Below are 26,576 nucleotides of genomic sequence, written 5' to 3'. Positions count from 1 at the left end.
AGGAGTGTTGTATTTCTTCAATGGCCTTTTCTTCATCTACTAATGTGAACATGACATTTTGAATCATTTAGTTCTTTAGTATGCTTATGCCAATTATTTTCTTAATATGGAATCATTCTTGCATTTCTGGTACAAATCCAATTCGATCGTATTACTTTTTAAAAAATAAATTGCTATAGTCTGGCATGATTTTATTTAAGTTTGTTTCATCATTTATGGAAGATTTTGGTCTATATATTTTTCTTTAGTCTATAAATAAACATTTATTCAGTACTTGCTATGTGATAGGCAGAATGTTAAATACTGATAATACAAATGCAAGTAGAAAAAAAAGATGAATCTTTCTTCTCTTAAAGAGTTTATATTCCAATGGGGGATAAACACACACACAAAAAAAGCTGAAAAGTAGGAGTGGGAGAGGAAAAAAAATTCGAGGTGTCTGAGTGAAGCCTAAAGGATAATGATTACATTACTGGTCTGGGTACTTTCCTTAAAAGGGAAATTATGGGAAGAACTGACTATTTAGAGGAAAGGGCCACGGTGGATGAGTTTACTTCACTGTGAGAAACCCAGAGCTGAGAAAGCCTCAGGGGCAGAATGAATTTCCTGAATATACTACTGTATTTTCTTTCTCAATTTTCAAGAATTAAAAAATATATATGTATCATATGGCTATTGACTGTGTAAATGTTTGATAAAATTCTTCTGGAAATCTCTCTGAATTCCATATTTTTTCTTTGATAGTTCCTTTACAATTAATTCAATTTTGTCTTCAGATATTGGATTATTTAAAATCTTTATTTGCTATTTTGTTAATTTGAGTTGTTAATGGTTTCATTTGTGATCCATGTTTACCCACTGTCCTCCCAGTGATCATTCTTTATATCTTTGGCCAAGGCATCTATTTTATCTCTGAATTCAAGTCCCCTCCCACCACTTTGGATATCAGCTGCATCTAGGACAGGATATTCATGAAGACACAATACCTCTCCTAACCCCATTAAAAAAATCTTCATCTCCCATTACATGCATTCACATTTTCCCCAAAACTGCCATGGGGGCAAGTGGGACAACCTCTCCCCAAAATTCTTCTAATTCCACCAGTTGCTGTCCTTCCCTTGTGCCTATTCTCCTATAGATCTCTTTCTTGTGGAGAGACTATCGAAGTTGCCTTGTTTTCACTATTCACCATTTTTCTTTCACCTTCATCTTATTTATGTACCCTTTCCATTCTATAAATCCATCTCATTGGCTGTATTGATTCACCTAAAGTGGGATTGTGAAATTTAGTCCCTCTTGCTTCCATTTTACTTCTATACTTTCACTTTGCCATTTCTTTAAATTTCATCTATAACTTTATTGCCTTGCATACTTTTTTATCTGATTTTTATCTACTTTTAGTTGGCACAGTGGTTAGAAGACCAGCCCTAAAGTCAGGAGAACCTGAGTTCAAATCAGACCCCAGACACTTAACATTTCCTAGCTTTGTGACACAGTTCAAGTCACTTAACCCCAGTTGCCTCAGGAAAAAAAATCTTACCCTATAAATCATTCTTTTTCTTTCTCTTAAAAAATGCTATAAAATTGGGGTAATTTATTCCATTGATGATTTTTTTTAGTCATTATGTATCTAAATTCAACTCATTTGCTAATTGAATATTCTGTTCAAATATGTTGCTGGTTGTTGTTCAATGTCTATCTTATTTCTTTGTTAGTCTCAGATTTACAGAGCATGTCATTTAAAAAATTATCTATTTTATTTTTAATTTGTGAAATAAAGCAAGCATTTCCATGGTATCATAGAATAAAAAAAGTGATTGCACATGAAACTGAGCATCTATTGTGTGTAATTTGCTATTCCTTTTAAATATATAACAAAATTATCAAGCAACTTTCTTTTTTCCTGTTTTCCTTCCTGCCCTCTCCCTCCCTCAAGATGGCTACTGGAGGCAAATGTGTGTGTGTATGTATAAAATCATTTTAATATATCCTTCTACTCATTACTTTTTTTTCTCTTACGATAGTGAAAATGACTTAGCTGATCAAAATTCTTTTTTTTCTTTTTGCTAAGGCAATTGGGGTTAAGTGACTTGTCCAGGATCACAAAGTTAAAAAGTGTTAAGTTTCTGAGGTCAGATTTGAACTCAGATCTTCTTGACTTTAGGGCTAGTGTGACAAAATTGTTCTTAAAGCAATAATGCTGTTACAATATACAATATTCTCTTCATTGTGTTCATTTTTGATTTCTTATTGAACACCTTTATTTACTGAAAATGTTATTTCACTCCTGTTTTTTTGTTTTGTTTTGTTTTAGTTTTTTAGTGTTGTTTTATTCAAATTTTATTTTCTTTCTTTTCTATATTGAGATCTTTCTCCTTGGTACTTGTAGAATTTATTTTTTTATTGGAATTGTTAAATTTAATTACTGCATCTTGTAATTGGATGAATGAGGTTTTTTTAAAAAGCAATAAATGGATTCAAGAATCAATTGGTGCTTTGTTTTCTATATGCAGAAGTTCTGGGAAGTCTTTTATTATACATTATAATGTTCAGATTTTTTTATTTATAATTTTTTTCTGGAATAATTATGATTCTTAAGTTGTCTCTGTATATCCTGTCTTTGTGTTAAAAATCATTGTTTCCTTAATATTGTGGCCTTTTGTTTCTCTTTTGTGAAATTTTCCTCCACTTTGCTATTTTTATATTACAAGTGTGTCATTAATTACCCTTTTGCTTCAATGAATCTCCATAGTAGATTCATTTGTTTTTCTAAGCTGCTAATTGAGTCTTTTATTTCTGTTTTGAGGCTTATAAATTCTTTAATAGTTGCACATTCCTAAATTCTTCTCCTACAGATTCTATTTCTTTTAGACAATTCTGGAATTTCTTTTTGTTGGTTGTAAGTTCTCTTAAAATCATTCAAGTTTTTGAATTTCATGAGGTATGGATTCATTTTTCTTTTATTTGTTAAGTGAGCTTCATAGTCTACTTGAGGTCTTAGTACTCATCTTTCCTTCCAGTTTTAGTTTTAGCACACTTTCTGTTAATTTAATTACCTATGCTCTATGTTATTGTTGAATATTCTTTCTTTTGAATTTTTGGCATCTCTATATTTTTCTTTATATTTCCACATATTTTACTTTCTGGTGGATATACCTTCACCAAATAGTTCACAATGAAAAACTTCCTCAAATTCCTCCCCTGTTAGGGGATTTATGGTTCATTGACTAGTAACCTTGCCCTAAATATCCTGAAAAGAGGAGCTACAGAGTAGCTATCCCAAACTATGCTTCAGTCTGCTTCCTTTCAGACATGATCTATCTATTCATGCTGTTTACCTGCCCCAGTCTTTTTCTAGAAGTCTCTTCTTTTTCTGGTCAGAGTGAATCATCAGCTGTTTTGTTTTGAAAGATTAAGGAAACATAATAAGGATAATCTTGAAAGAAAATCTATAACCTTGGGAATCTGTATCCTAAGGGCTATTGCAGGCATAAGGCAATATATTTATTCTCTCCTCTCCTGACATAGTTGGGAAGAATCATGGTCTATCTTTTGAGTGATAAGTAGGTGCCAGTGATATATTCAAGCAAAATCTTTACACCATGTGGAGACACTACATGGCCCATAAGCAAAAGCTCATGAATTTGTGTGTACCTTTTGAGAATATGGAGTCTGGTGGGGAACTGGTGTTGAGTCAACTCATCAGGCTTCTAGATAACACGTTTCTCTCTTTCATGTCCTATGAATTAAACTATAATTGCTCTGTTATCTGATAATAATTTATTTTTGAGTCCTTTTGAGAGTTAATGGGAACTGGAGGAAAGTCCCATTCTTCATTTTGTTTTACATATCAATTTTTAATACTTTTCCTGGTATCCCTTAAGAACCTGGCTCAGAACATAAGAATAACTGTTCTCTCTTTGTACATTTTTTATATACTGCTACGATTACAGTTTAATAAATACATGGATATATGATTTGAAGAAATTTAAATAAAGTGAAAACATTTCAAGTCAAGTCAAATAAAAAATATAATTAAGTATTTTTTAGTATGTATTACTATGTGTGATGAACTATGCCTAGTTTTTGAGGAAAAAGAAAGGCCCAAAATAAATAAATAAATAAACCCCAAAATACAATACAATACAAAAAAAAAAGTCAGGGCAGCTAGGGGGTGCAGTGGGTAGAAGACCAACCCTAAAGTCAGGAGGAGCTGAGTTCAAATTTGGTCTCAGACACTTAACATTTCCTAGCTGTGTGACCCTGGGCAAGTCACTTAATCCCAACTGCCTCAGTAAAAAAATAAAAATAAATTAAAATTAAAATTTTTAAAAAGTCTGCACTCAAAGAGCTCACAGTATAATGGAAGACAATATAAAAACAATGTTGCACAAACAAGGATGGATATACCTAATCAACAAAAAGAAGACATTAGCATGAAAAGGGATTTGTAAAGGCTTCTTGTAGATGGTGGAAATTTGGCTGAGGCCTGAAGGAAGTCAGGAAAGATAGATGGAGGGGAAATGAAGAGGGAGATAATTCCATGATGGGGAGCATTCAGTAAAAATGTAGAATTAAGAGCTTAGAGTGAATAATGGAAAGATAGGAATGAGTAAGAAGAAAGGAAGTTCCAGGGATCAATTATCTTCTTTGGGTTTTTAGCCAGAAAAGTCTTTCTTTCATACTATCAGAGGATTTAGAAAATTCAAGAAAGATGAAAATTAAGAAAAGATCATTATATTTGGCAATTAAGAAATCACTGGTAACCTTGGAGAGAATTGTTTCAATTGACTAACAAAATTGGAAGCCAGACTGCAGAGTTGGAAAGTGGTGAGAAAAAAGAGACTGCAGGCATTTACTGTAGAGGTTTCATCACTATAATCACTACCCTTATGGAATAATACCAAACGGATTAATAATGATTGGATTAAAACAGGAATAATTTAGGAACCCCACAAAAATCATCCATCTCAAGAGGAGTCAATCTGATGGAGAAGATGGGATGGAATGGGATTACTGTGGATGTCAAGGAGTTAGTTTTACATGGGAGAAGCTTCATCTCTTCCTGAAAGAAAAGAATGAAGAAGCAGATAATAGTCAAAGGAATCTGAGTGAAATGGGGAGAAGAGGAGAAAAGGGAGTTCTTAATGAATAACTTCATTTTTTTCCAGCCACATATGAAATGAAGTTTTTACCTGAATGAGTAAACAAAGTGAGCCATGAGAGCTTTGAAGAGGTGTAAAAACATTTGAAAACCTCTATGATGAGGAAGGGGTAAAAGGATTGCTACAGTGAGGTTGATAATATGTAACAAAGTTGTTGTGGACCCAGTCTACATAGTTTTTATATGTTTTAATTATTCTCTTATTCAACAGCATGTGAATAGAAATTTAAGCAGTAAATGGTGAGAACAATCTCAGGTTCAGGCTTGGCTGGGAAAGATCAGTGACAGAATCAGGGTCAGTATAGAAAAGGGAGGAAAATATAGCCAGCATAGGAGTGAAAGTCTGGCAAAGAACTTAAGTCTTGAAAGTTACAATGAAGACAAAAAATAGAATTAGATGTTGCAAGGCAGAAGAAGAAATGGAACGACAACCGATTATTTTCAGATAAAGGAATTTCTGGGTTCATAAACCTGGTGGTAAGATACTTTTTAGATGATGGTATGATGATTTCTGTGAGTAGCAGAGAGGGGTTAGTGGTAGATCATGAAAAATGAGTAAATTGAGAAACTGGGAAGTTAGGGCATTTGAGAGAATATCAGGATTTAAGTTCTTTATTACATGTATGGAGAAGAGAAAAAGAGCCAGGCACTAGACTCATTAAAGAAGAAGGCAATTTCTTGGAAGTCTGTAGATAACAGCTACCAGACTACTAGAGAGGATTTAATGGTGTGGGAGTATGTTAATTATTGAGGAATAAGTTCAGGTTTATTATCTATCTATCTAAGGATTTGGCCTTGCTAGCTGGAAAGTAGAGGTCAGGGAGCTAAACTTCCTGGAACAAAGCAAACAGTGTGAAGGCTGTTGGAAAAGATGCAAGGAATTCAATAGATGGACTGGAAGCTGGATGTTCACTTCCTTCCCTAGAAACACATGAACAATTCCTGATTTTTCCTGTATTTAAACATGAAAATGATGGTTTTTAAACCTATTTTTGGCTTGCCATATATGTGAACATCACTAGTGTAGTGAGTTCCTTATCAAAGGACAAATCCAAGATGAGATTGGATAAGTAATTGTCAAGGATCCTGTAAAAGAGATTCATTTGTTGATTAGGGAGTTGGACTAGCAAACTCTCAGATCCTTTGCAGTCTTAAAACTGTGTCATTTTTAACTGAATATTAGTAATTTATTACTAATTTATTAGTACTAAACACTAACTTTGCCAATTTTGTTAATAATTGTTTACTAACACATTTTAATGGGTTACTTGTAATCTACCATATGAATAATAATTTTATCTTCTCCCTGAATATTTAACATTTATTTTATCCTCAAAATATTTCAGGAATGTAAGAATAGTCATTATTATAGAAGTGGAGAAATTAAAGCACTCAGTGATTGAGAGTTAGCTACGATGACTCAGCTGATCCTATATTCAAGATTATAATTCAGCCCTTGCTATTTTTGCAATAATGTGTAATAAGTATAAATTCCTGTAAAAGTTGAACCCAAAGAATATTGAAAGAAGAGAAAGAGTAGAAAAGGTCAAGCTAATGAGTAAGCAATACCCCTTCAGCTCAATGCCTCCAAATCAGTGCCTATCTTTGTCCCCAATTACTAATTCTTCTCTCATTCCTATGAATCTTGAAGTTTTTTTGTATAAATTTCCTATTAAAATTCAAATCCTCTTAAATATATAGCTATAGAAGCTTAGACCTAGAGAGGGACTTTAGATATCTTTTCCCATTCCTTTATTTTGCAAGTAAGGAAACCGAGGCCCAAAAAAACTAGATGACTTTTTAATGCACTTGAAGATACAAGAGCATATCCAGAAGAACCAACCCTTTAGTCACTTTCTCTAGACTGCTCCTCCTGCAAGTCGCAAAATATAATTATTGGTGCAAAATCATACTTCAGTTCACCTGTTGCCTGTGTATTTATTTTTGAGGTCATGATTTAACTTAACATAAAGCCTAGAAACAATGTAATAACAAAACCTGGATTATCCCTTCAGGTAACTGTTTGCTGGACTTACCAAGAAAGCAGATCCTGGGCCCTGAAGAGCTCCCAGGACAGACATATGATGCTATCCATCAATGCAAGCTGGCATTTGGGCCTGAGTACACAGTATGTCCTGGCATGGATGTCTGTGTTCGCCTGTGGTGTGCAGTTGTTCGACAGGGCCAAATGGTGTGTCTGACCAAGAAGCTTCCAGCTGTGGAGGGGACGCCATGTGGGAAAGGAAGGATTTGCCTTCAGGGCAAGTGCGTCGACAAAACCAAGAAAAAATATTATTTGGTACATCATTTCTATATTGTACAACATCCAGAAGTTCAAATATGATTTTGATTTATTTGGCATGTGCTAGGATTGCTGTGAGAAATCCTCAAAAATATTCAATGAAGAAAGTGTTTTCAATTTGGAAATTTGCTTTTTATCTTCTATTGCTCATTTTAAACCATAATGATAATTTATTTATTTATATAATGTCTAGCATAGTGTCTTGCACATAATAGGTGCTTAGCAAATGCTTGTTGAATGAAATAAACTACTGGGGAATTGGGATTGACAATTAGTATTACATGGAAACCTGTTTTGTGTATACGTCAACATTCTAATATTAGCATTTCAAAGCATTTTAGAATTGGAAGAAACTATAAATATCCTGAAGACGAACTCCCTAATTTTTAAAATGAAATAATTTATTGAGCTTTTAAGAAGTTAAATGGCTTGCCTTGGGTCACACAGTTAGAGGCAGACTAAAAGCCAGATCCAGGACAGAACTAAATTCTTTTGAGGATAGTATAAGAGTTGCCATTAAGAGACCAGAATCACAGAATGTTAAAAAAAAAAAAATTAAAGCTATTCTGACCCACTCCCCCACTTTATGAATCAAGAATCTAAAAGCTCATATTAGAGAAGTCCAGAGTCACACAAATGATGTAATCTGACAAGACCAGGACTCAAATCTAATCCTTTTCTTTCTAAAAATTTTACTCTCTACAAATCGTGGTAGCACCAGTGTGGGTGCTCTTGTTTATTATTTTTTTTTCCAAGTAGTGATTTGTCCTAACCACAGAGTCTAGGACAGAAGTTCTTATTTAACCTGTGGCTCATGAACTCCTTACGAGGCCCATAAATAGATTTCAAGAACTGTTTGAACTTACATGGGAAAAAATGTGTCTAACTAACCTGTAACTAAAAACATTTCTTTGCAATATGAGTAAAAGCCACAAAAGATACTTAGAAGGGATGCATAAACTTAGTCAGACTTCCAGAAGAATCTGTGACAACAAAACAATTAAGGATTCCCAGTCTAGAGTTATCTGTACTCCTCCTGAATTCAGGTCAACGCTTGTTACTCTTGGTTGCCGGAATGAAGCAAAATATTCTATTTCTCATTTCTACTCCTAGGATCCTTCAGCACAACAGGGTAGAAACAGCACATTTTGTATTTCATTTTTGTTTTGTTTTATGAGGCAATGAGACATGCAACCTATCTATATGTCCATTTAGAAACACTCTGGATTATTTCTATAGTTGTTGCAAACCTTCTACAAAAATCACTAACCAAAGGAATTTGGACTATTTCCAAACTTCATTACAGGACAAAAAAAAAAACCCTTAACTGTTCCATGGGGTCTCTTTCTTTTCTGAAAGTCTTTACTTTTGTCTGCATTTTTGACTCTCTACGAAAGTCCTGCTCTTATGTTACATCTTGTATATAGTTTTTGAGAGTAGAGCTCATCTCACTGAGTTAAAATGCTATAAGAATAGCCTATCAATATTTGCCATCTAGCAGTCATTCAAAGAATAGCCTGGCTAAGTGTAGAGAGGCTTATCACTAGCAGATTGACTACCAAGGCAAATGCTAAAGATGAAGCGGCTTTAATCTGTTGCAATGGTGGTGATATTCATACTGATGAAATTATTAATTTTTAGTGTATCACTAGACAGGTAGATATTGCATTTTTTCCAGGAAGGATTCAGTTTCTTCATTATCCTACTCAGTTCTAATATTATGTAATTATGAATGAATGTAGGAGTCACAAAGGAAAACAGCATAGTATAGTAGAAAGAAAGAATTTAGCATCAGGAGAGCCATGGACTCAATCCCATTACTAGCAGTTACTCTAGTTGTGTGACTTGCATCTTTGAGATAGTTATCTCATCTCTGAAATGAGGGAAATAATTACATACATACATATATATATATGTATACAGACAGACACACACATACACACAGAGAGAACATATATACATATATCTATCTATATATATATATGTATTTTAATATATAAAACTTAGAAGGATATGTGACTCAAATGAATTTAAAATGTTTTGCATCTTAAAGTTATTATTATGAATCAATTTTTGCACTTGATGATCAGATTATTTAGATTTTCCTGCTATAAAGTAAATCTATTGTTAATAACAGAGCTTTACCTAAATGCTATAAAATAGAAAATTTGGTGAGAGAAAAAAATCGCTAGTTGTCAAAGATTAAGGGACAAATCAGGATAGTAGTATGAAATAAAATGACTCTGAGCCTGTTCTATTTTTTTTTTAAAAAAAGCCCACTATGTTAAAATTCATAGGCAGAAGGATATTCTGTAGTTCCCATGAGGTGATGCCTTCCTTTTAATGGGCACTTAGATAACATGAACCACTTGCATCCTGCTGTGCTAGGAAAGGATCAACTGACAATTTAGTTAACTCTTTGTGGATAATCATTGCACCCATTCTGGACTCTGCAGTCTCTGCAACATCTCATAGTTTGACATGGTGAAGTGATATAGTAGAAAGCAAATAAAATTTGAAGTCCAAGAACCCATTTGATTCCTGGCCTGGTTGCTCACTATCTGTGTGACCTTGAATATATGTCTGGCCCTCTGTTGACCTCAATTACCCAATCAGTAGAATAAAGTAGAGTTTACTAGATGACACCTTAAGTTCCCACCCAGCCATAAATCCTATAAATACTTTGGAAACTGAAATTAAAACAGGAATTACCAAATGATGCCCCCAAAGATATTACAAATTGTAGCAAGATTTTTATCTCCATTGAAACATCTTCTATTTTCTATTTCAGACATCAAACCATGGCAATTGGGGTTCTTGGGGTTCCTGGGGACAATGTTCCCGTTCATGTGGGGGAGGAGTTCAGTTTGCCTTTCGCCATTGTAATAACCCAGCACCTAGAAACAATGGCCGATATTGCACTGGAAAAAGAGCCATTTACCGTTCCTGCAGTGTCACAGCCTGTCCAACATATGGTATGTTCCTTAATATTTGTCTCATATTTTTCTTATTTTAATAGTTGTAAATAGCAGACAGGGATTAATCTAATAGGATACCATGATCTGTATGGGAGAGATTACTTAGGTTGATGACATCACATTAGAAAAGTGGTAGAAATGGAAGTGTAGTTTTAGAATGTCATTCTAGGATTACCTGATTCTTGCAGTATTCAAATAATTGAACAGTGTGGAAAAATAATTTAATTATAATAAAAATTAAATAACATGGCATTAATAATAATGATGATAGCCAAAGTTCTGGGAGAAAAGTATCACATCCTTAGCTCTAAGTAAAGAATCTGATTATTTAGGGAGGAGAAAAAGAAAAAAAAATCAAAGCTGATGTTTTCATCTTGTTCTTAAAATATAATCTCCAAATGTTCTAAGACTTAAACAACAGGAAATTTCCAATATGTTGACACTTACATAAAACACAGAGATAGAAATGAATGCTAAGATGCTTATTTTCTAGCTAAAGCCTTTCGTCAGGAACAATGTGAAGCAAAAAATGGATTTCAGTCAGATATAAAAGGGATCAAGACATTCGTGGAGTGGGTTCCCAAATATGCAGGAGTTCTGCCTGCAGATGTGTGCAAGCTGACATGTCGAGCCAAAGGAACTGGTTACTATGTGGTATTTTCCCCAAAGGTAATTACATTTATTTATTCTTTGTGTTTAAATTGCTTGGGATTATTATTTTTAAAAAGTAATTGGCTGCTTTTAGTTTCATAGCAGCAAATATTTCAAAAATCACACAGAATACCTTCGTTAGTATTATTAGATAACAAAACATTTACTAAGGAATATGTAAAGAAAATAAACATGCCTATTTTCCAAGGATTTTAATAAAAATGTAAAACAGCTTTTCTCCTTTATATATGAGTAAATGCTACCATTTATTGTATATTTTTCCAAATATTTTCTTAATGAGTTTTACTTTTTTGTCTCTATTTTTAACTTCATACTTTTGACCAAATATATCTTATAATATGGAGTACACGATAATGTTTAAACATAAATATATAAAATGTACATAAAATATTTTGGAAAAGAGTTACACGTGCAACAAGAAAATTAAGGACTTTAGATCTTTTAAGAAGATTTCATGTTTTATAAAACTAAAGCCTTGCTTTGATCACTCAACAAAATATCAACAACAATTCAGTTCATTGTTTTTATGAACTATATGCTTTGACAACATAGTTTACAGGTACCCTTCCAAGAAAACTAAAATTACATAGAAATTACAGGTATAACAAATAAATCGAAGTGATATTCATTCTTGAAATTTTAAATTAATATATTCAATATAACTAGATGAAGGTCGAAGTTAAATGTAGATCATACATTAATTCAATCTATATTCAAGAGAAGTTTGAGACTTTATTGATTAAGACTTTTAAGTCTAATTTTCTTTCTCTTATCTATTTCTCCTTTAAAAGAAGCTTTTTATAGTTGTTGAGCACTTAATATATAGTCATGAAGAACTGGATTCTAACCATGAGTATAAGTCAATTTCTATGAACCATAGGCAATTCCAAATTTATCTACTAAATTATAGACAAATTATAATTTGTGTTTGGTGGAGGTATTCCTGCACTATGGATCTTTGCTGTATTGATATGATCATTTTAAATGCACATATATATGGCAACTCAACTACTCCAAAAGCTTCTAAATCTTTTATAACTATGAGTTTGACAGTAAACATGTACCTCTTTTTATTACTAGGAAAATTTGTTAAACTTCATAGCAATCTAATTTTTTACTTGTTTAGATTTTTTAACAGATCAAAAATTACAATTTTCAAAATTGTAAATTAGTTAAAACTAGCTGTATCTATGGATAGTGAGCAAGTCACTTAATTTCTCATTCCACAGGCTACTCTCTTTAAAATTTTAAGTTGTCTTTTATCTTTATACATTTCTAAAGAAAAAATATCCTTTGAGCTAAGTAGAAATATTCCATGAAGTGATAACATGCCAAATAATCCTCAACTTCTTTGTCCTGAGGAAAGAGGTAAATTTCATCAATTTGCTCTTAGGCAATTCTCTCAAACTCTAAGGTTCAGATGAGTTTCTGATCTTGAAAGGAGGAATCTCTACTCTAAGAGTACAAACGTGTCTTTTCAGGGCCAAATCAAAATTATAACCATATAAATAATAACTACATGGGAATTTATATGAAAATCTGTTTCAAAGATTTTTTTGTGTGTGTTTTTTTTAAAATACCATTTAGAAGACCAAAAAAAAAAAAAAAACTGTAAGAGAACTTAAATAATTCATCTCTATCAAATTTTCTTCAGTTTTAAATGGTATTTAAAAATTCTGTATCTTTGTGTGTGTAACTCTCTTCTTACCCATATATTTTATACACACACACACACACACATATATATATGGATATGTAGCAATTTTTTTCAAAGCTCATGAACCAAAACAAAGATGTATTAAGTAGCATTATAACATGAAAATTGTTAATGAATCTTGCCAATGTGCCCTAAAGCAAATCCTCCTGAGTATTTTGATCATATCATAAATAGTCTATGTTTTAGGTTACTTCCTCAGACTGACCATCCATCTATTCATTTCCACTGAGATTTGGAACTATTCAATAGGGAATGGGTAAATCTTTCTAAACTGAGATAGTACTTTTAACTTCGAGATGATTATTTTTAAATTAATGATAATGTTACACTAACATCTCAGATATCTTAGTGGCACCAGAGATTTGCTGGATCCAATTCAAACATGCTGCAGTCAATTATTAAACATATACTAGCACATTCCCAACTAATCCTCCCTTCCTACAATATGTATCTGCTAAATGATACTCCCTATCACTAGATAAAGCAGTTTTCACAGTGACCACAAAGAAAGCATTTCAGAAAGTGTAGAGAGCCAGAACTCTGGAGAAGTATGCTTCAAACAAGGTGTTAATTCAGAGGAATTGATGAGACAATGATTATCTAGTTTACATATATACTTAGTATTTAGCATGGTGATGTAATGGTTCTCTAGGTTCACACATAATTACTGTGCTGTAATGATGTAATTACAATAAGGTATATAAGATCCAGCAAAGACTGGAAGAGAGACATTCCATCTCCCACCATCCTGGTGGCTCTCCTGCCTCCTGCATTTCTCCACTAAGACCAAGGCCTATTTAAAGGTCCCCCAGAAAGCTAGCCCTGCCCCAGGTGAAGGAGACAGATTGTGAAGGCGATAATAAAGACTTTGGACTTTATTCCTGACTATTCTTGTGGTGATTATTCTGCTGAAACCAAGACTCATTTGGAGGACATTCAGAAAGCTAGCTGGAACATTACAAAATGAATTGAGAGCTTTGGATTCTTTTATAAATAAGGTTTCTAGATTTATAAAACTCAAGGTTTTACATGGAATTGCCCAACAAAATACAAATAGCTATATAGTTCATTGTTTTTAGGAAATTATATGTTTTGATTGCACACTACCCTTCTAAGCAAACTTTAACAAATTACAATGTAGAAATTACAGGTATAACAAATTAACAATTCTAAGTTAATTTTTTCTTAATTACCTAGGTGAAGGATGGAACTGAATGTAGACCATACAGTAATTCAATATGTGTCCAAGGGAAATGTGTGAGAACTGGTTGTGACAACATTATTGGTTCAAAGCTCCAATATGATAAGTGTGGTATATGTGGAGGAGATAATTCCAGCTGTACGAAGGTCATGGGAACATTTAACAAAAAAAGGTAATATGATGATACAAGTATCCTTTATTATAAATAAGCTTGATATTCAAAAATTTTAGTTTCCTAAGAGATACGAGTAACAAATTTTATATACACTTATGATTAAAGAAGAATAATTAATAGAGATTAGGTGGCAATATAACATTGTTCTAATAGCAAATTGAAAATATGAAGGCAAAAAAAGAAAGGACGCAAAGCTCTGAGAGCTGTAAATGTGGAACACATACCACAGAGGATGTTCTCTGGCATTGAGGGCACAATTGTAAGAGTCATCAAGAGCTGACAGATCTTTGTTATTTTTTTTTAATTTATTTTTGTGAGGCAATTGGGCTTAAGTGTCTTGCTCAGAATCAGGCAACTAGTAAGTGTTAAGTATCTGAGGGTGCATTTGAACTCAGATCCTCCTGACTCAAGAGCCAGTACTCTATCCACTGTGACATGTAGCTACTTTCACTGACATAACTTCTTAGGAAAGTCCTTTGATCTTCAGTAGTAATAATAGCTCATAGCTTGTATAAATTATATGAGATCTAAGGTTCTCATATCTTAAAATGAGCATGTTGCACTGAATAATCTCTAAAAGACCCCTTCCAGTTCTGTGTTTCAATATGATTCTATGATTCAACATTATTCTACATTATAGTGGAATAGCGCAAGGCACTTTCTTGATAAAATTTCTCAACTCAATATTTTTAGAGGTGTGTTTTATTTTATATTTTGAGCAAAATATTAATTGATTTATAATGAAACTTAACAGCAAAATTGATATTTTAATGAGCCTGTAATGTTATTAATGTGGGCATTTTCTCAATGCTGCTAAATCATAACCTATTACCTTCATATTTCATGCAACTTTTATCAATCCAAAACTCAATATGCTAAAGTATAGGTGGCAGTACAGAGCTCCTTTTGCATATTTGTATATTTTCTCAATGACATCTTTTAGATTTAAGATTGCTTTTATTAGTCATCTTACATTATAGGTAGCATTAAGCATGACCTTGAAATTATATAAAGTTTCTCTGCCTTCACTTGTATGAGGGGAAGTATTATATCTACAGCTCTTTTCCATATAATATATTTCAAATGTCCCCTAAATAATCAATTTGAGATTTTGAAAATTCAATCCCCAGTTTATGCAATTTGCCACAATCATATGCTGAAAGTGACTTAGTGGAGTCAATTAGTTGGTGTAGTCGATAGAGCACCAGCCCTGAAGTCAGAGGACCGGGCTCAAATATGGCCTCAGACACTTAACATTTCCTTGTTCTGTGACCCTGGCAAATCACTTAACTCCAATTGCTTCAGCAAAAAAAAAAAAAAAAAAGAAAGAAAGAAAGAAAAAAGAAAAAAAGAAAAAAAAAGTGACTTCTTGTATAAAATAATGGTACATTTTTGATACTTTGTTTTAGAATGTATCTGTATAAAGCAATGTCATCCATGTATTAGCTCTTTAAAGTCATGATTATATAAAAATTGCCAGTATTTGTTACTCTGTTGCTCATTTTTATGTATATGAAACTAAATTACCTATAAAATATTGTTAATGGGATTCATTCACTAAATCTCTCTGCATATGGTTCAGGCTAGAACTCTCTTATCAAATCAAATTCCTAAAATGTTTTTTTTAAACAAATCTCCATATAAAGTTTTACATAAAATATGTTTTTCTTAATACTGATTAAGGTTCATTCCACTTAGACCAAGTTAGCATGCCAAATTAATGTTTTCCACAGATACCAAAATAATCTTCAAAAGATAAAGTTACTTTTCTGCTCAAAAAACCTTCCAACTTCATATAGGATAAAATATAATCCTTAGTCTGGCATTTAAAACCTTCCATAATTTGGCTACAACATGATTTTCAGTTTATGTTATGATAGTTTCCATAAAATTTACAATCCAACCAAAATGTGCTATAAGCCTTTCCCCATACTCCATAATAAGCTATAACAAACATATGTTAAATTAAATTTTAAAATGTATTAAAAAGTATAGAACCTACTTGTATCCATTATATACCTCAACAGTCTTTTTAGTTCAGATTGTCTGCCTGGATATCCAGGTTATATTGGAGATATTATAATAGCATTAGCCACCTACACTGGCTCCTATATTATTTTCTGCAAGTCCATGAAAAAGTAGTCAATCATTGTTAATTAATGACCAAAAGAGTATAATATACAAGGTAATGCCTTTGCCTTATTAGTATGGTGTATCTAAATTGGCTTCCCCAAAGATACTTCCATTATCAGCCAGAAAGCACCAGCCTGCAATCTCTTCGTCTCTTTCCCGCTTCCATCATTCCAAACTCACACTGCCCTTTTTAAGGAATGAGTGCTGAACTCCAGTTTTATGGATTTAGCAATATGGAAATGAAATGTCTCTCCAAATATAAAAATAGAACAATTTGTAACTCTAGAGCCCCTGGTCTGATATGTGGGAAAGCTGTTGCTTTTCCAATCAACCTCCTTTATTAGTCTCGGGTGAATCATTTTTCTGTGGTCATATGGATATTAGAACACATTCTTAGTAAGGCAAAATTGTGAAATAGAAAACTATCCCTTTTAATGGACAGAGGACTCTTAAACTTTCATGATGAAAAGACCAGACTTGAGCAGACCCAGAAATGTTTACATGAGAGACAAGAAAAACCCAGTAAGACAAATCGGTATGGAAATGACTAAATAATGAAGTGCTATGAAATCTAATGAGGAAAAAGAGGCATGTATCTCATCTGACTCCAGCTGTCTTCAAGAGTCACAGTGGGAGTTAAGGAACTCAAGAGCTAGGCGAAGTTTTGTTACTTTCTTAGTTTCAAGAGAATAAAGAAGGCGGGGGGGGGGGTGGAGAAATGGGCATAGATAGAAAAGAAATATCACGTTTGCATTTGATACAGTGGTTTATTTGTAAAACCTTAGATATACTCAAAAGATTAATTAAAACAATAACTTCAGCAAAGTTACAGGATATAAAATAAATCCCCATATATTATTAGCCTTTATATGGTAACAAACTCAGCAAGAAGAATTAGAAAAGGGAATGTCATTCAAAATAATAACTGAATGTGTAAAATATTTGACTCTACCTATGAAGAGGTAAACAAGAAATATTTGTTTCTTGTTTCTTTATGTTTATTTACTATAAACTACTCTTTTCAAAAACAAAGACAATTAAATAATTGGAGAGATATTCGTTGCTTATATTGACTATGCCAATATGATAAAAATGACAAAGAAATTTCTTTGTTGTAATGGTTGATACATATTGGTTGAATTTTCATTTCTCATTTTTAAGTATTTGAGTAGGTCAGATTGAAACTGCTTCAGTTCTCATTATTTTCTCATCTTTATTCTTAGCTCTAATTTGATGTTGATTTTGACTAGTAGAGAGTTTGCCTCTTCAGAGACAGCTGATTTTGATTTTAAAAATCTCTTCCATTAAAAATTAGTTGTTTCTTTTCCATTAAGATATAAACAATGTCATGTATTTTTTTCTGTCCTATTGTTGTTGCCCACCATTTCCAGGATCTGCCAATTAAATTCATGAAGATATTTTTCTTGATTTATATATGGGAAGATTTTGAGTAGCATTCATGCTTTTGGTCCTTTTCATTCCTCAAACTTAGCTGCCTTTTGTAACATATTTTTAAAACATAGTTTTTTGTTTTTCCAAATACATGAAAAGATAGTCTTCAATATTCACCTTTGCAAAACCTTGTATGTCAAATTTTTCTCCCTGCTTCCCTCCCCTAGACAGCAAAAAATTCACTGCAAGTTAAACATGTGCAATTCCATTCACCATATTTTCATATTCATCATGAAGCATAAGAAAAATCAAATCAAAAGGGAAAAAAGCATGAAAAAGAAAAAAAAAGCAAACAAATAACAGCAATAACAAAAAAAGGTGAAAATACTATCCTTTGATCCACAGTTCTTTCTCTGGATGCAGATAGCTTTTTACATCACAAGCCTATTGGAATTGCCTTCAATCACCTCATTGCTGAAAACAGCCAAGTTTATCACAGTTGATCATCACATAATCTTAGGCAACATGCTTTTAACTTTCTTTCTATATGACTGCTTTTATATTAAAATCACCAAGTATCATTTATTGAGTCACATGGGGAGGTGGGTCTCATAACATTCTTCAACCTCTGCAATAGACTTGGGTACATAAAGTATCATTCTTTTTACAATTTATTTTTTCTTCTGTTTGTCATGATCTTTGAGATAAGAGGATAGAATATCCCACAAAATGAGGTTGATTATTGTCTTTGGGTTCAGATGAAGCCAACTTTTTTAAAAAGAGAGATTTTTAAATGTATTTTTATACATAAGATTTGTTCTTGTTAGCCATTCATTCTTGCTTATTAATATTTTCAATTAAATTATGACATCCTATTAAAGTTATTTATTTTTGAATTTTAAAGTATATAGATCATTACTATGTATCTCCTATAATTCTATTTATATTGGATACCTTGTACTCGATGTGAAATTTGGTGACTAAGTTCAATTCATTCTGGTTAGAACAACCACTTCTTTTCAGGGACTTTGATTCAGGTGTTGGAAGACCTAAACATACATCTCCACTTATTCCTTTCAGTCTTTGCTTTGATGTTGGCCACTTTTAGCATTGGAAGAATGTCTTCCTTTTTTTTTTTTTTTTTTTTTCAGTTTTAAGTGAAATGCTAATCATGGAAAAGGTAGCAAGGCATGTCATTGCTCTAGTGGATGTGTCCTTGGCTTTCCTAGGAGAACCTGTGAGTCTTCCCTCCATTGAATATAATTTCTTTTTGTTTATTTTTTCTCTTTATCACAATAATATCAGTATTGATGTAGGTAGATTCTTCTAGTGGTCACTTTGCAGTAAATATAGATAATTCAGATATTTGTGATTCTAATTACTCCTCATCTTGTTCTCCATCTCTAAACCACCATTATTTTGGAAGTGGGAAAAAAATGCCTCACAAGAGTAAAGAAATTTGCCCTATTTATTTGTTTTTAGTTTCTTGAATTGCCATGGATAAATTATCACTTACATGATGAGCCTTTCCATTCTTAGTTAACACTGGTCATCAAATAGTTGAATCTATCTTTTTCTAGGACCATATTTGAAGTTTGTCCAGCATAGTAGACTTAGACCTGAATCTTGGGTATTTTTGTAAATCCAGAATCGTCTCTGTATTAGTGAAGCAGAAGGAAGACAACTGACTGGAAACAAAATTAATTTTTATCCAAGTATGCTGTAATTTAGTAAAGTTAACAATGGAAGATGAGGTGCAGAACCCATTTCATGTCCTTAGTCTGAAATTTACTAGATGTGTGACTTCAGAGAAATAACCATCTCTCTCTGGGGCATAGTTTATTTATCTATAATGTGTAAATGATACTTATATTAACTATCACATAGGGATTTTGTCATTTTTAATGACATAAATTATTTTGTAAACTATAAAGTAAGCTAAAATTATTATTCTGTTATTAAGCTAAAAATACCAATACAGAATAAAGTTTGAATTCCCTATTATTTCTTAGGACCAGGATTGGAGTTTTTTTGGTTTTTTTTGTTGTTGTTCTGTAAAATGGAAAGTTGTACTCAATGATCCTTCAATTCTAACAGTCAATGATTTTTATTATCCAATGATTCTCTAACTCACTCTCTCAGTATCTTTGATTATATGTTTGCTTTAATTACAAAAATGTAAAAATGTGTTTTCTAAAATTTTAAAATATTTAAAACAGAATATTATACAGTGAGTTTCATTCACTAGACTAAAAAACAAGCTGGGTCTATGGAAATTAAAGTATACTTAATCATAGCCCTAAATCTATTATGCTTTGTGATATTAGCAAAATTAATATGATCTGAGTATGTATGGCACTATTTATAACATGAAACTAATATGTCTAACAAAACTTACTAGAAGATTAAATAGCTAAAATTACAAAGTACCAACAATGGAAGAGAAAAATGACAAGTAGACTCTCTGATGTCAGCAAAAATTTCATAGTAGGAAAAAAAACCAAAGACTAACATCAAAATATCCATTTCTGAGGTTATGATAAAGTGGATTCTAATCACAATCTGTGTTATGACACAGGAGTTGATATAAGAAGTCTGTCTTGACTATTGTCTACATCCATTTCATTTTAATAAATAATTATGAAATGTTTTATGTGCTAGGCACTCAGAATAAGAATGCTTAAAATGAGACAATTCCTTCTTTCAAAGAGGTTTTACTGTGGGAGTATTAGGATTTGCACAAATACCTTTTTGTGAAAAAGTCTCCTTACATTTTTATAGAACATTAATATTCATAACATATACCTTTCCCACAAAACTAGCAAAGTACTTAGTATGGGTTTTACTATTCCTACTATATAGGAACATAGTAATAAAATTACTTGGCCATAGTCACAATAACATAGTAACAATACTTGATATTGTTAAAGGATTAAAACTTAGACTTTTTAAGCCTAAATTTATTTTTCTTTCTACTATAGTTCCATCACTATTCCAACACAATGGATCTTAAGAAAGGAATTGTAGCTAAGAAAATATAGTAAAGTAAAATTGAGGCACAATTTTGCTATTTTTGACACCTCATAGCAAAATGATGAGTAAATTATTGCATTTACCATTGTCAACACAGTTAGAATGACAGTATTGTCTATTGACAAAATAAGGGACTAGAAGTTGAGGTAGGTTCTGTTTACATTTTTTTTATAGTTGTGATTTGGAGAAAGACATTTCATCCACTTGTGTTTTTATTCATTTAGCTATAAAAAAGTGCATTCATCTCTATTTACCTTATAGAAATAGCACATGAAATTGTAAGGATGAATCCATTTACGTTCTTTAGGTTTTATAAGGAAAGGTGGGAACTAAATATTTGGTATTATTTCATATTGTCATATCATTTGATACTTTAGAGTATTTGTGAAACAGATGGTTTCATGAAATGCTGTAGGGGAAAAAAAATCATAATTTCCTTTCTAGTATGAAACAGTGTTAGCTAGACTTATTCTGAGATAATCTTTCTCAGTCTGTTACAAGATTGTATTCAAAGGCATTCCAGGTTTGTAGGACCTGATAGTATTTTTATATTGACATGGGTCACATAGATACCCCATATTGAATAAAATTGAATAGTTTTTAATGAACAAAAGTTAATATGATAATGAAGCATGCTCTAATTAATATTATATTCAAATGATGAATTTTTAAAAGAAATATAGTTTCTGACTTTATAGAAAAACATCATGATTTAGGGGACAGAATTGTCTTAGAAATCAGATATGGGTTTGAGTTCCACATGACACATGACTGTGTGATCTTACATAAGTTAACTTTCTAAGTCCAAGATTATATATTCAAGAAAGTTGCCAACCTGCATTGTTAAAGCACATTTTTTCATAGAGAGATCTCTAAACCAAAGAAGTACCAGTCCCTTTTGGTTTTATACCAATTTGTTTTAAAGAAAGCTAAGTTAGTGTGATTGAAAGAGTGCTGTGCTGGAATTCACAATATCTGAATTCAAATCCTAATGTTTGGTAATCTTAGATGAATTTTTGAGCCTGTGAGATCTTTGAGTTTAATTTTCTTTTCTATAAAATGATAAAGTTAGACTAAATGACCTCTCCTATAAATCATGACAAAATGAACATGTAATACTAAGTCAAAATGAAACTTTTAAAGAATATTCATTTGTTTCATCAAGTACTTTGTGTCTCTTTCTTTTTATCTCTCCCTCTCTACCTCTATTTTGCTCTCTCCTTTTCTGTTTGTCTCTTTCTGCCTCTGTCTATCTTTGCCTTTTAGTAAGGGTTACACAGATGTAGTGAGGATACCTGAAGGCGCCACCCATATCAAAGTCCGACAATTTAAGGCAAAAGACCAGAACAGATTCACAGCTTATTTAGCCCTGAAAAAGAAAAATGGTGAGTATTTGATCAATGGAAAGTATATGATATCTACATCAGAGACTATCATTGACATCAACGGGACTGTCATGAACTACAGTGGTTGGAGCCACAAGGATGACTTCTTGCATGGGATGGGATATTCAGCTACAAAAGAGATACTCATAGTTCAGATTCTGGCAACAGACCCAAGCAAAACAGTAGATGTCCGCTATAGCTTCTTCGTTCCCAAAAAGTCAACATTCAAATCAAACTCAGTCAGTCAAAATGGAAGCAGTAAAATGGGATCACAGACCTCACAGCTACAGTGGGTTACAGGGCCATGGCTTTCCTGTTCTAGAACATGTGACACAGGCTGGCACACCAGGACTGTGCAATGCCAGGATGGACACAAGAAATTAGCAAAAGGATGTCTACTGTCACAGAGGCCCTCAGCATTCAAGCAATGTTTGCTAAAAAAATGCTAGAGTGTGTTTATCATTTTGTTTAGAAAAATAATTGGGCAATGCAGCACTGGCATACCTTGGATGGAAAATATAAACTTTATTGTAATTGCTTTCATGATTCAAATTATGGGCAGAATCTGCTTTTCAAACATTGGACTAAAAAACAGTCTTGAAAATTGTTATAAGTCCTTTAAGCCTAAAATGTTTAGAAAAATGAATGAATGTAAGCTCATAAGGTATTTGAAGAGTACAAAACTATTTCCCCTTTTATTACCTACCTCTTAAAGAATGCCTTTGAAGACATAATAATTTTCAATCATGATTTATTTTTGCTGTTTGTAAATACATAATTTTTATATATCTTGATTCTATTAAAAATAATTCATTCTATATGTAAAGTGATTGACCAAAGTAGGTCTACAGCTGTTTTCAGTTTCACCAAATTTCCAGAAAGAGCTGTGGATATTTTACTGGAAAAATAAGCTTATTGTTGCTAATAGACAATATATTTAAAAAAAAAACTAACACTATGACACAATGTAATTTTAAAAAATTCTTGAGCAGAGATTATCAGAATATCCTTATCAACATATATAAAGGGTTTCTTATTTGATATGTTAGTACCTGTATTTTTTAGGTTGCCAACCAACTGATTAGAACATATTTTGTATGTATGTATACTTATAGAATTTGGATTTTTTAAAAACCTTCAATGGGGGAGAGGTTAGGCTGAAATTTATCATTTAGAAAAAAATCAAATATTTTATAATATTGCCAACTCTATATTCTTGACTGTTTTCTTGCGGTGGTTTGCAAGGGAAACCTAAAGTTTGATGTGCCTAAAAGTAGCTATTAGAGAAGCTATATTTTCCTTAATAAGGAAAGACACCAACAAATAGTATTATCTCTCTATGTTAACACCTTTTATCCTAAACTCTCTCTTATCAGAAAATATGCAATGTGCTTTTTGTCTATTTCATTTTGTTAAAAAAAACAAAACTATGTTATATAAGGAATTAATGTAAGGAATTACCTTACATATTTTGTTTTACTAAAACTATTAGTTACTCAGAAATTAACCACATCTAGATATGGTTGCCATTAATGTTAGTAAGACTTTTTCTACATAGAAATTAATAATTTATTTTTCTAAAGAGAGAAATAATTAGTATTTCAAACACACTTCAAACACAAATCAACATAAATGAAAAGCATATTGTTGTAATACTGTTATGTTAGGGAAAAAACTGTGATATTAACCATAAAAAGCAGATTTCTCTTCTCCCTAACCAAATTTTGGTTACATGAACTTAAAGTCTGAAAATATGTAGACTTTTATTACTAATGCCAATTAGACCTTGTTATAATTTTTTTTAAAGAACTATAGATACCTAAATTTGGAGAAATTTCACAGTATCCTTTTATCTTGATTTTATAATAGTTACATATATCTGATGTTATAGTACTGATAGATATGACATATTTTATGGAAGTATAACTTGGATTTTTATGCATTGTGTTTGCATAAAGTAAAGAATTCTTATAATCCATTGATTTAAATGGATGTTCAGAAGTATTTAACTTTGGAAATACTTAAAATTTGGCATAAGGGAAACAAAACTTTTTATTTGATTTAGTTCATTCAACAGCTATCAATCTAATGACAAGTTTGCTTTCCTGACACAGACTGTGACTGCTGTGTTTAAATTCCTTTTCAATTTATGTCTTTTCACTGAACAGTCTTTCTGTTTGTCCCAGTTGCTTAGAGTGTGTTGCTTCATTTGCATTGTATTTTAGCATAATACCTGTTTTATTATTCTGGCATCTCAGAGACCAACCAATATAATGTCCAATGCATTTATTCAAACCACATTTCTTGATTCCCTCTCATGTGATATAATCTCTTCACATGATTAAAACACATTGTACATGGTTGAGAAAAAATTACTAATTGAACTTGTTCACTTATATAACCCAAACTCACATTTTAGCTAATTGTTTTGATACTTTGTAGATATATCTGTAATTCATAATTTTGCATCATTTGATTTTGATCCTGTTGAAGATAGCTATTGAGTTCATCATTGCATGCATATGGTAGAATCAAAAGAGGGTAACCTCTTTCAATTCTCAGTCTGTGATCCTATAAACATGCCTTATTTTCATTATGCTTGAGCTTCATTAGGCCTGAAAAATTCTAGAGTTTTTGAAGCTCAGGGCTGCCTCCTCCTAACAGACCTGAGTTGAGTCAAAATCATTGCATGCATTCCTATTTCTCTGTGATGGAGCCATAAAATATTGTAGATATAAAAAAAAAATAAGTGGTGCTTTTTATTTTCTTTCCGAAGAAGATATTCCTCTTAAATATTAATATACAGTGTTAGTATTTATTACTTTAATGAAATAGAGAGTTAAAAACAAACCACTAAATCTAACTGCTATATTTAAAGAACCTTGTTTCTTTGGTCTAAGCAGTATCCGTTTTTATTATTGATGGATAGGGGTAAAATGACTCTAAAAATGTATGCACAAGGATGAAATGACTAAGATTGAACAATGCAATTCAGAGAAATGGACATTTTCATATCTCTAAAGAATAACATGTATATTAGGGAAAAAGAAAGCAATTTAATCTTCTGAAGTCCTTTCCAGCCCTAGATCTATAGTCTTATAGATTTTGGATTATTTTTTGCTTAGAATTAGGAGGCAGCATGATACATTGGAAAAAGTACTGAGGCAGAAAACCTGGCTTCAAATTCCTTATTTGATAGTTACAATTTTAAAAAATAATTCTATGTTTTATTTTTATATTTTGTAAAAATAGGAGGGTTTACTAGGGATGACCTTTAAGGCATCTTCCAATTCTGATTCTACTATAAACATGCTTTAGTTTCATTATGCCTCAAAAATTCTAGGGTCCTTAAAGCTCAGGGCTGCTTCCTCCTAATAAATTTGAGGTAAGTTGAAATGCTCAGGTTTGATGATAATGAAATTTCATTCATGAAAATTTGTAATGGCTAGAATTTCTTTCCTTATGAAGAAAAAAGGATGAGAGAAAACAGTAATAATGGTTAAATTTAATTTTGCCTCCATGTTTAAAAGTACTTGGTAGGACAGTTTTAGGGATTTGGCAAATTCAAGTCCCTTTACTCTTCTAGCAAAATAATTTTATTCCACTTAAAAATAATGATTCAATAACAAAAAATAAAAAAGAAATATTGCACTGAGAAAGAATTTACTGTTTTGCACCTGGTATGTGAACTTGTATGATGAAATTATTTATTTTTATTTAATTAAAAAATATCAATTTTGAAAATTCTTATATATAATATAAATTTATATGTATATTATATGTATATATTATATATACATACATATGTATATATAACATTATATATATAATGTTTTGCTAGATGCCCTTTTTAAAAAGTTATGCTTCCTATATGTGTTGTAAAAGTACATTTTTGTGAGTTTGCATTGATTGCTTTTGTATTTTTAATAGAAAAGCTTAATTTGTTTTATTACGCACCTATACATATATGTATTTGCATATATATATTAAAACAGACAAGAAAGGCAATGTGATATAATTGAAACCTGATCTTGAAGTCAGTAAGACCTTATAGACACTAGGTAAATTTCTGATATGTGCTTTTAGAAGGAATTTCTACATCAAATCTTCTTTGATGAAATTAAAAGTCTGAACAACAAAAATTATACATGCATATATATGCATTCACATACATATGTATATCCATATTCTGATATTGCATCTTTCCTTTTTAAAAGAAGTTTTCAATTTGACCTTCTACTATTGATAGTATTCATCTCTTCTTTCTACCATGATGGTCATTTCAATACAGGACTTAAAACTTTTCTCTTAAATAAACTTCAGCTTAGGATGCATTGACTATTCATCAAATGTTGTCCTTACATTGATGTGATGCAAAAAATTAATTTCACTTCAACAGGCATTAAATACCTATTATGTTCAGA

The 26,576-nt window shown here is 31.8% G+C and overlaps 1 protein-coding gene across 1 annotated transcript in view; it reads left to right on the top strand.

Moving 5' to 3' along the window:
* ADAMTS5 (ADAM metallopeptidase with thrombospondin type 1 motif 5) overlaps positions 1–25,912 on the top strand; it is an 81,114-nt gene extending 55,202 nt beyond the window's left edge. The window contains exons 4-8 of the mRNA XM_051984843.1: positions 7,180–7,463; positions 10,258–10,441; positions 10,938–11,113; positions 14,031–14,206; positions 22,034–25,912. Coding sequence (XP_051840803.1) covers positions 7,180–7,463; positions 10,258–10,441; positions 10,938–11,113; positions 14,031–14,206; positions 22,034–22,601 — 1,388 coding nt within the window. The 3' untranslated portion in view covers positions 22,602–25,912. The remainder of the gene's footprint in view (positions 1–7,179; positions 7,464–10,257; positions 10,442–10,937; positions 11,114–14,030; positions 14,207–22,033) is intronic.
* Positions 25,913–26,576: the final 664 nt, after the last annotated feature.

Source organism: Antechinus flavipes, chromosome 3 (genome assembly GCF_016432865.1).
Source record: "Antechinus flavipes isolate AdamAnt ecotype Samford, QLD, Australia chromosome 3, AdamAnt_v2, whole genome shotgun sequence".
Classification (NCBI taxonomy): domain Eukaryota; kingdom Metazoa; phylum Chordata; class Mammalia; order Dasyuromorphia; family Dasyuridae; genus Antechinus; species Antechinus flavipes.
This window is presented reverse-complemented; position numbering and strand designations above follow the sequence as displayed.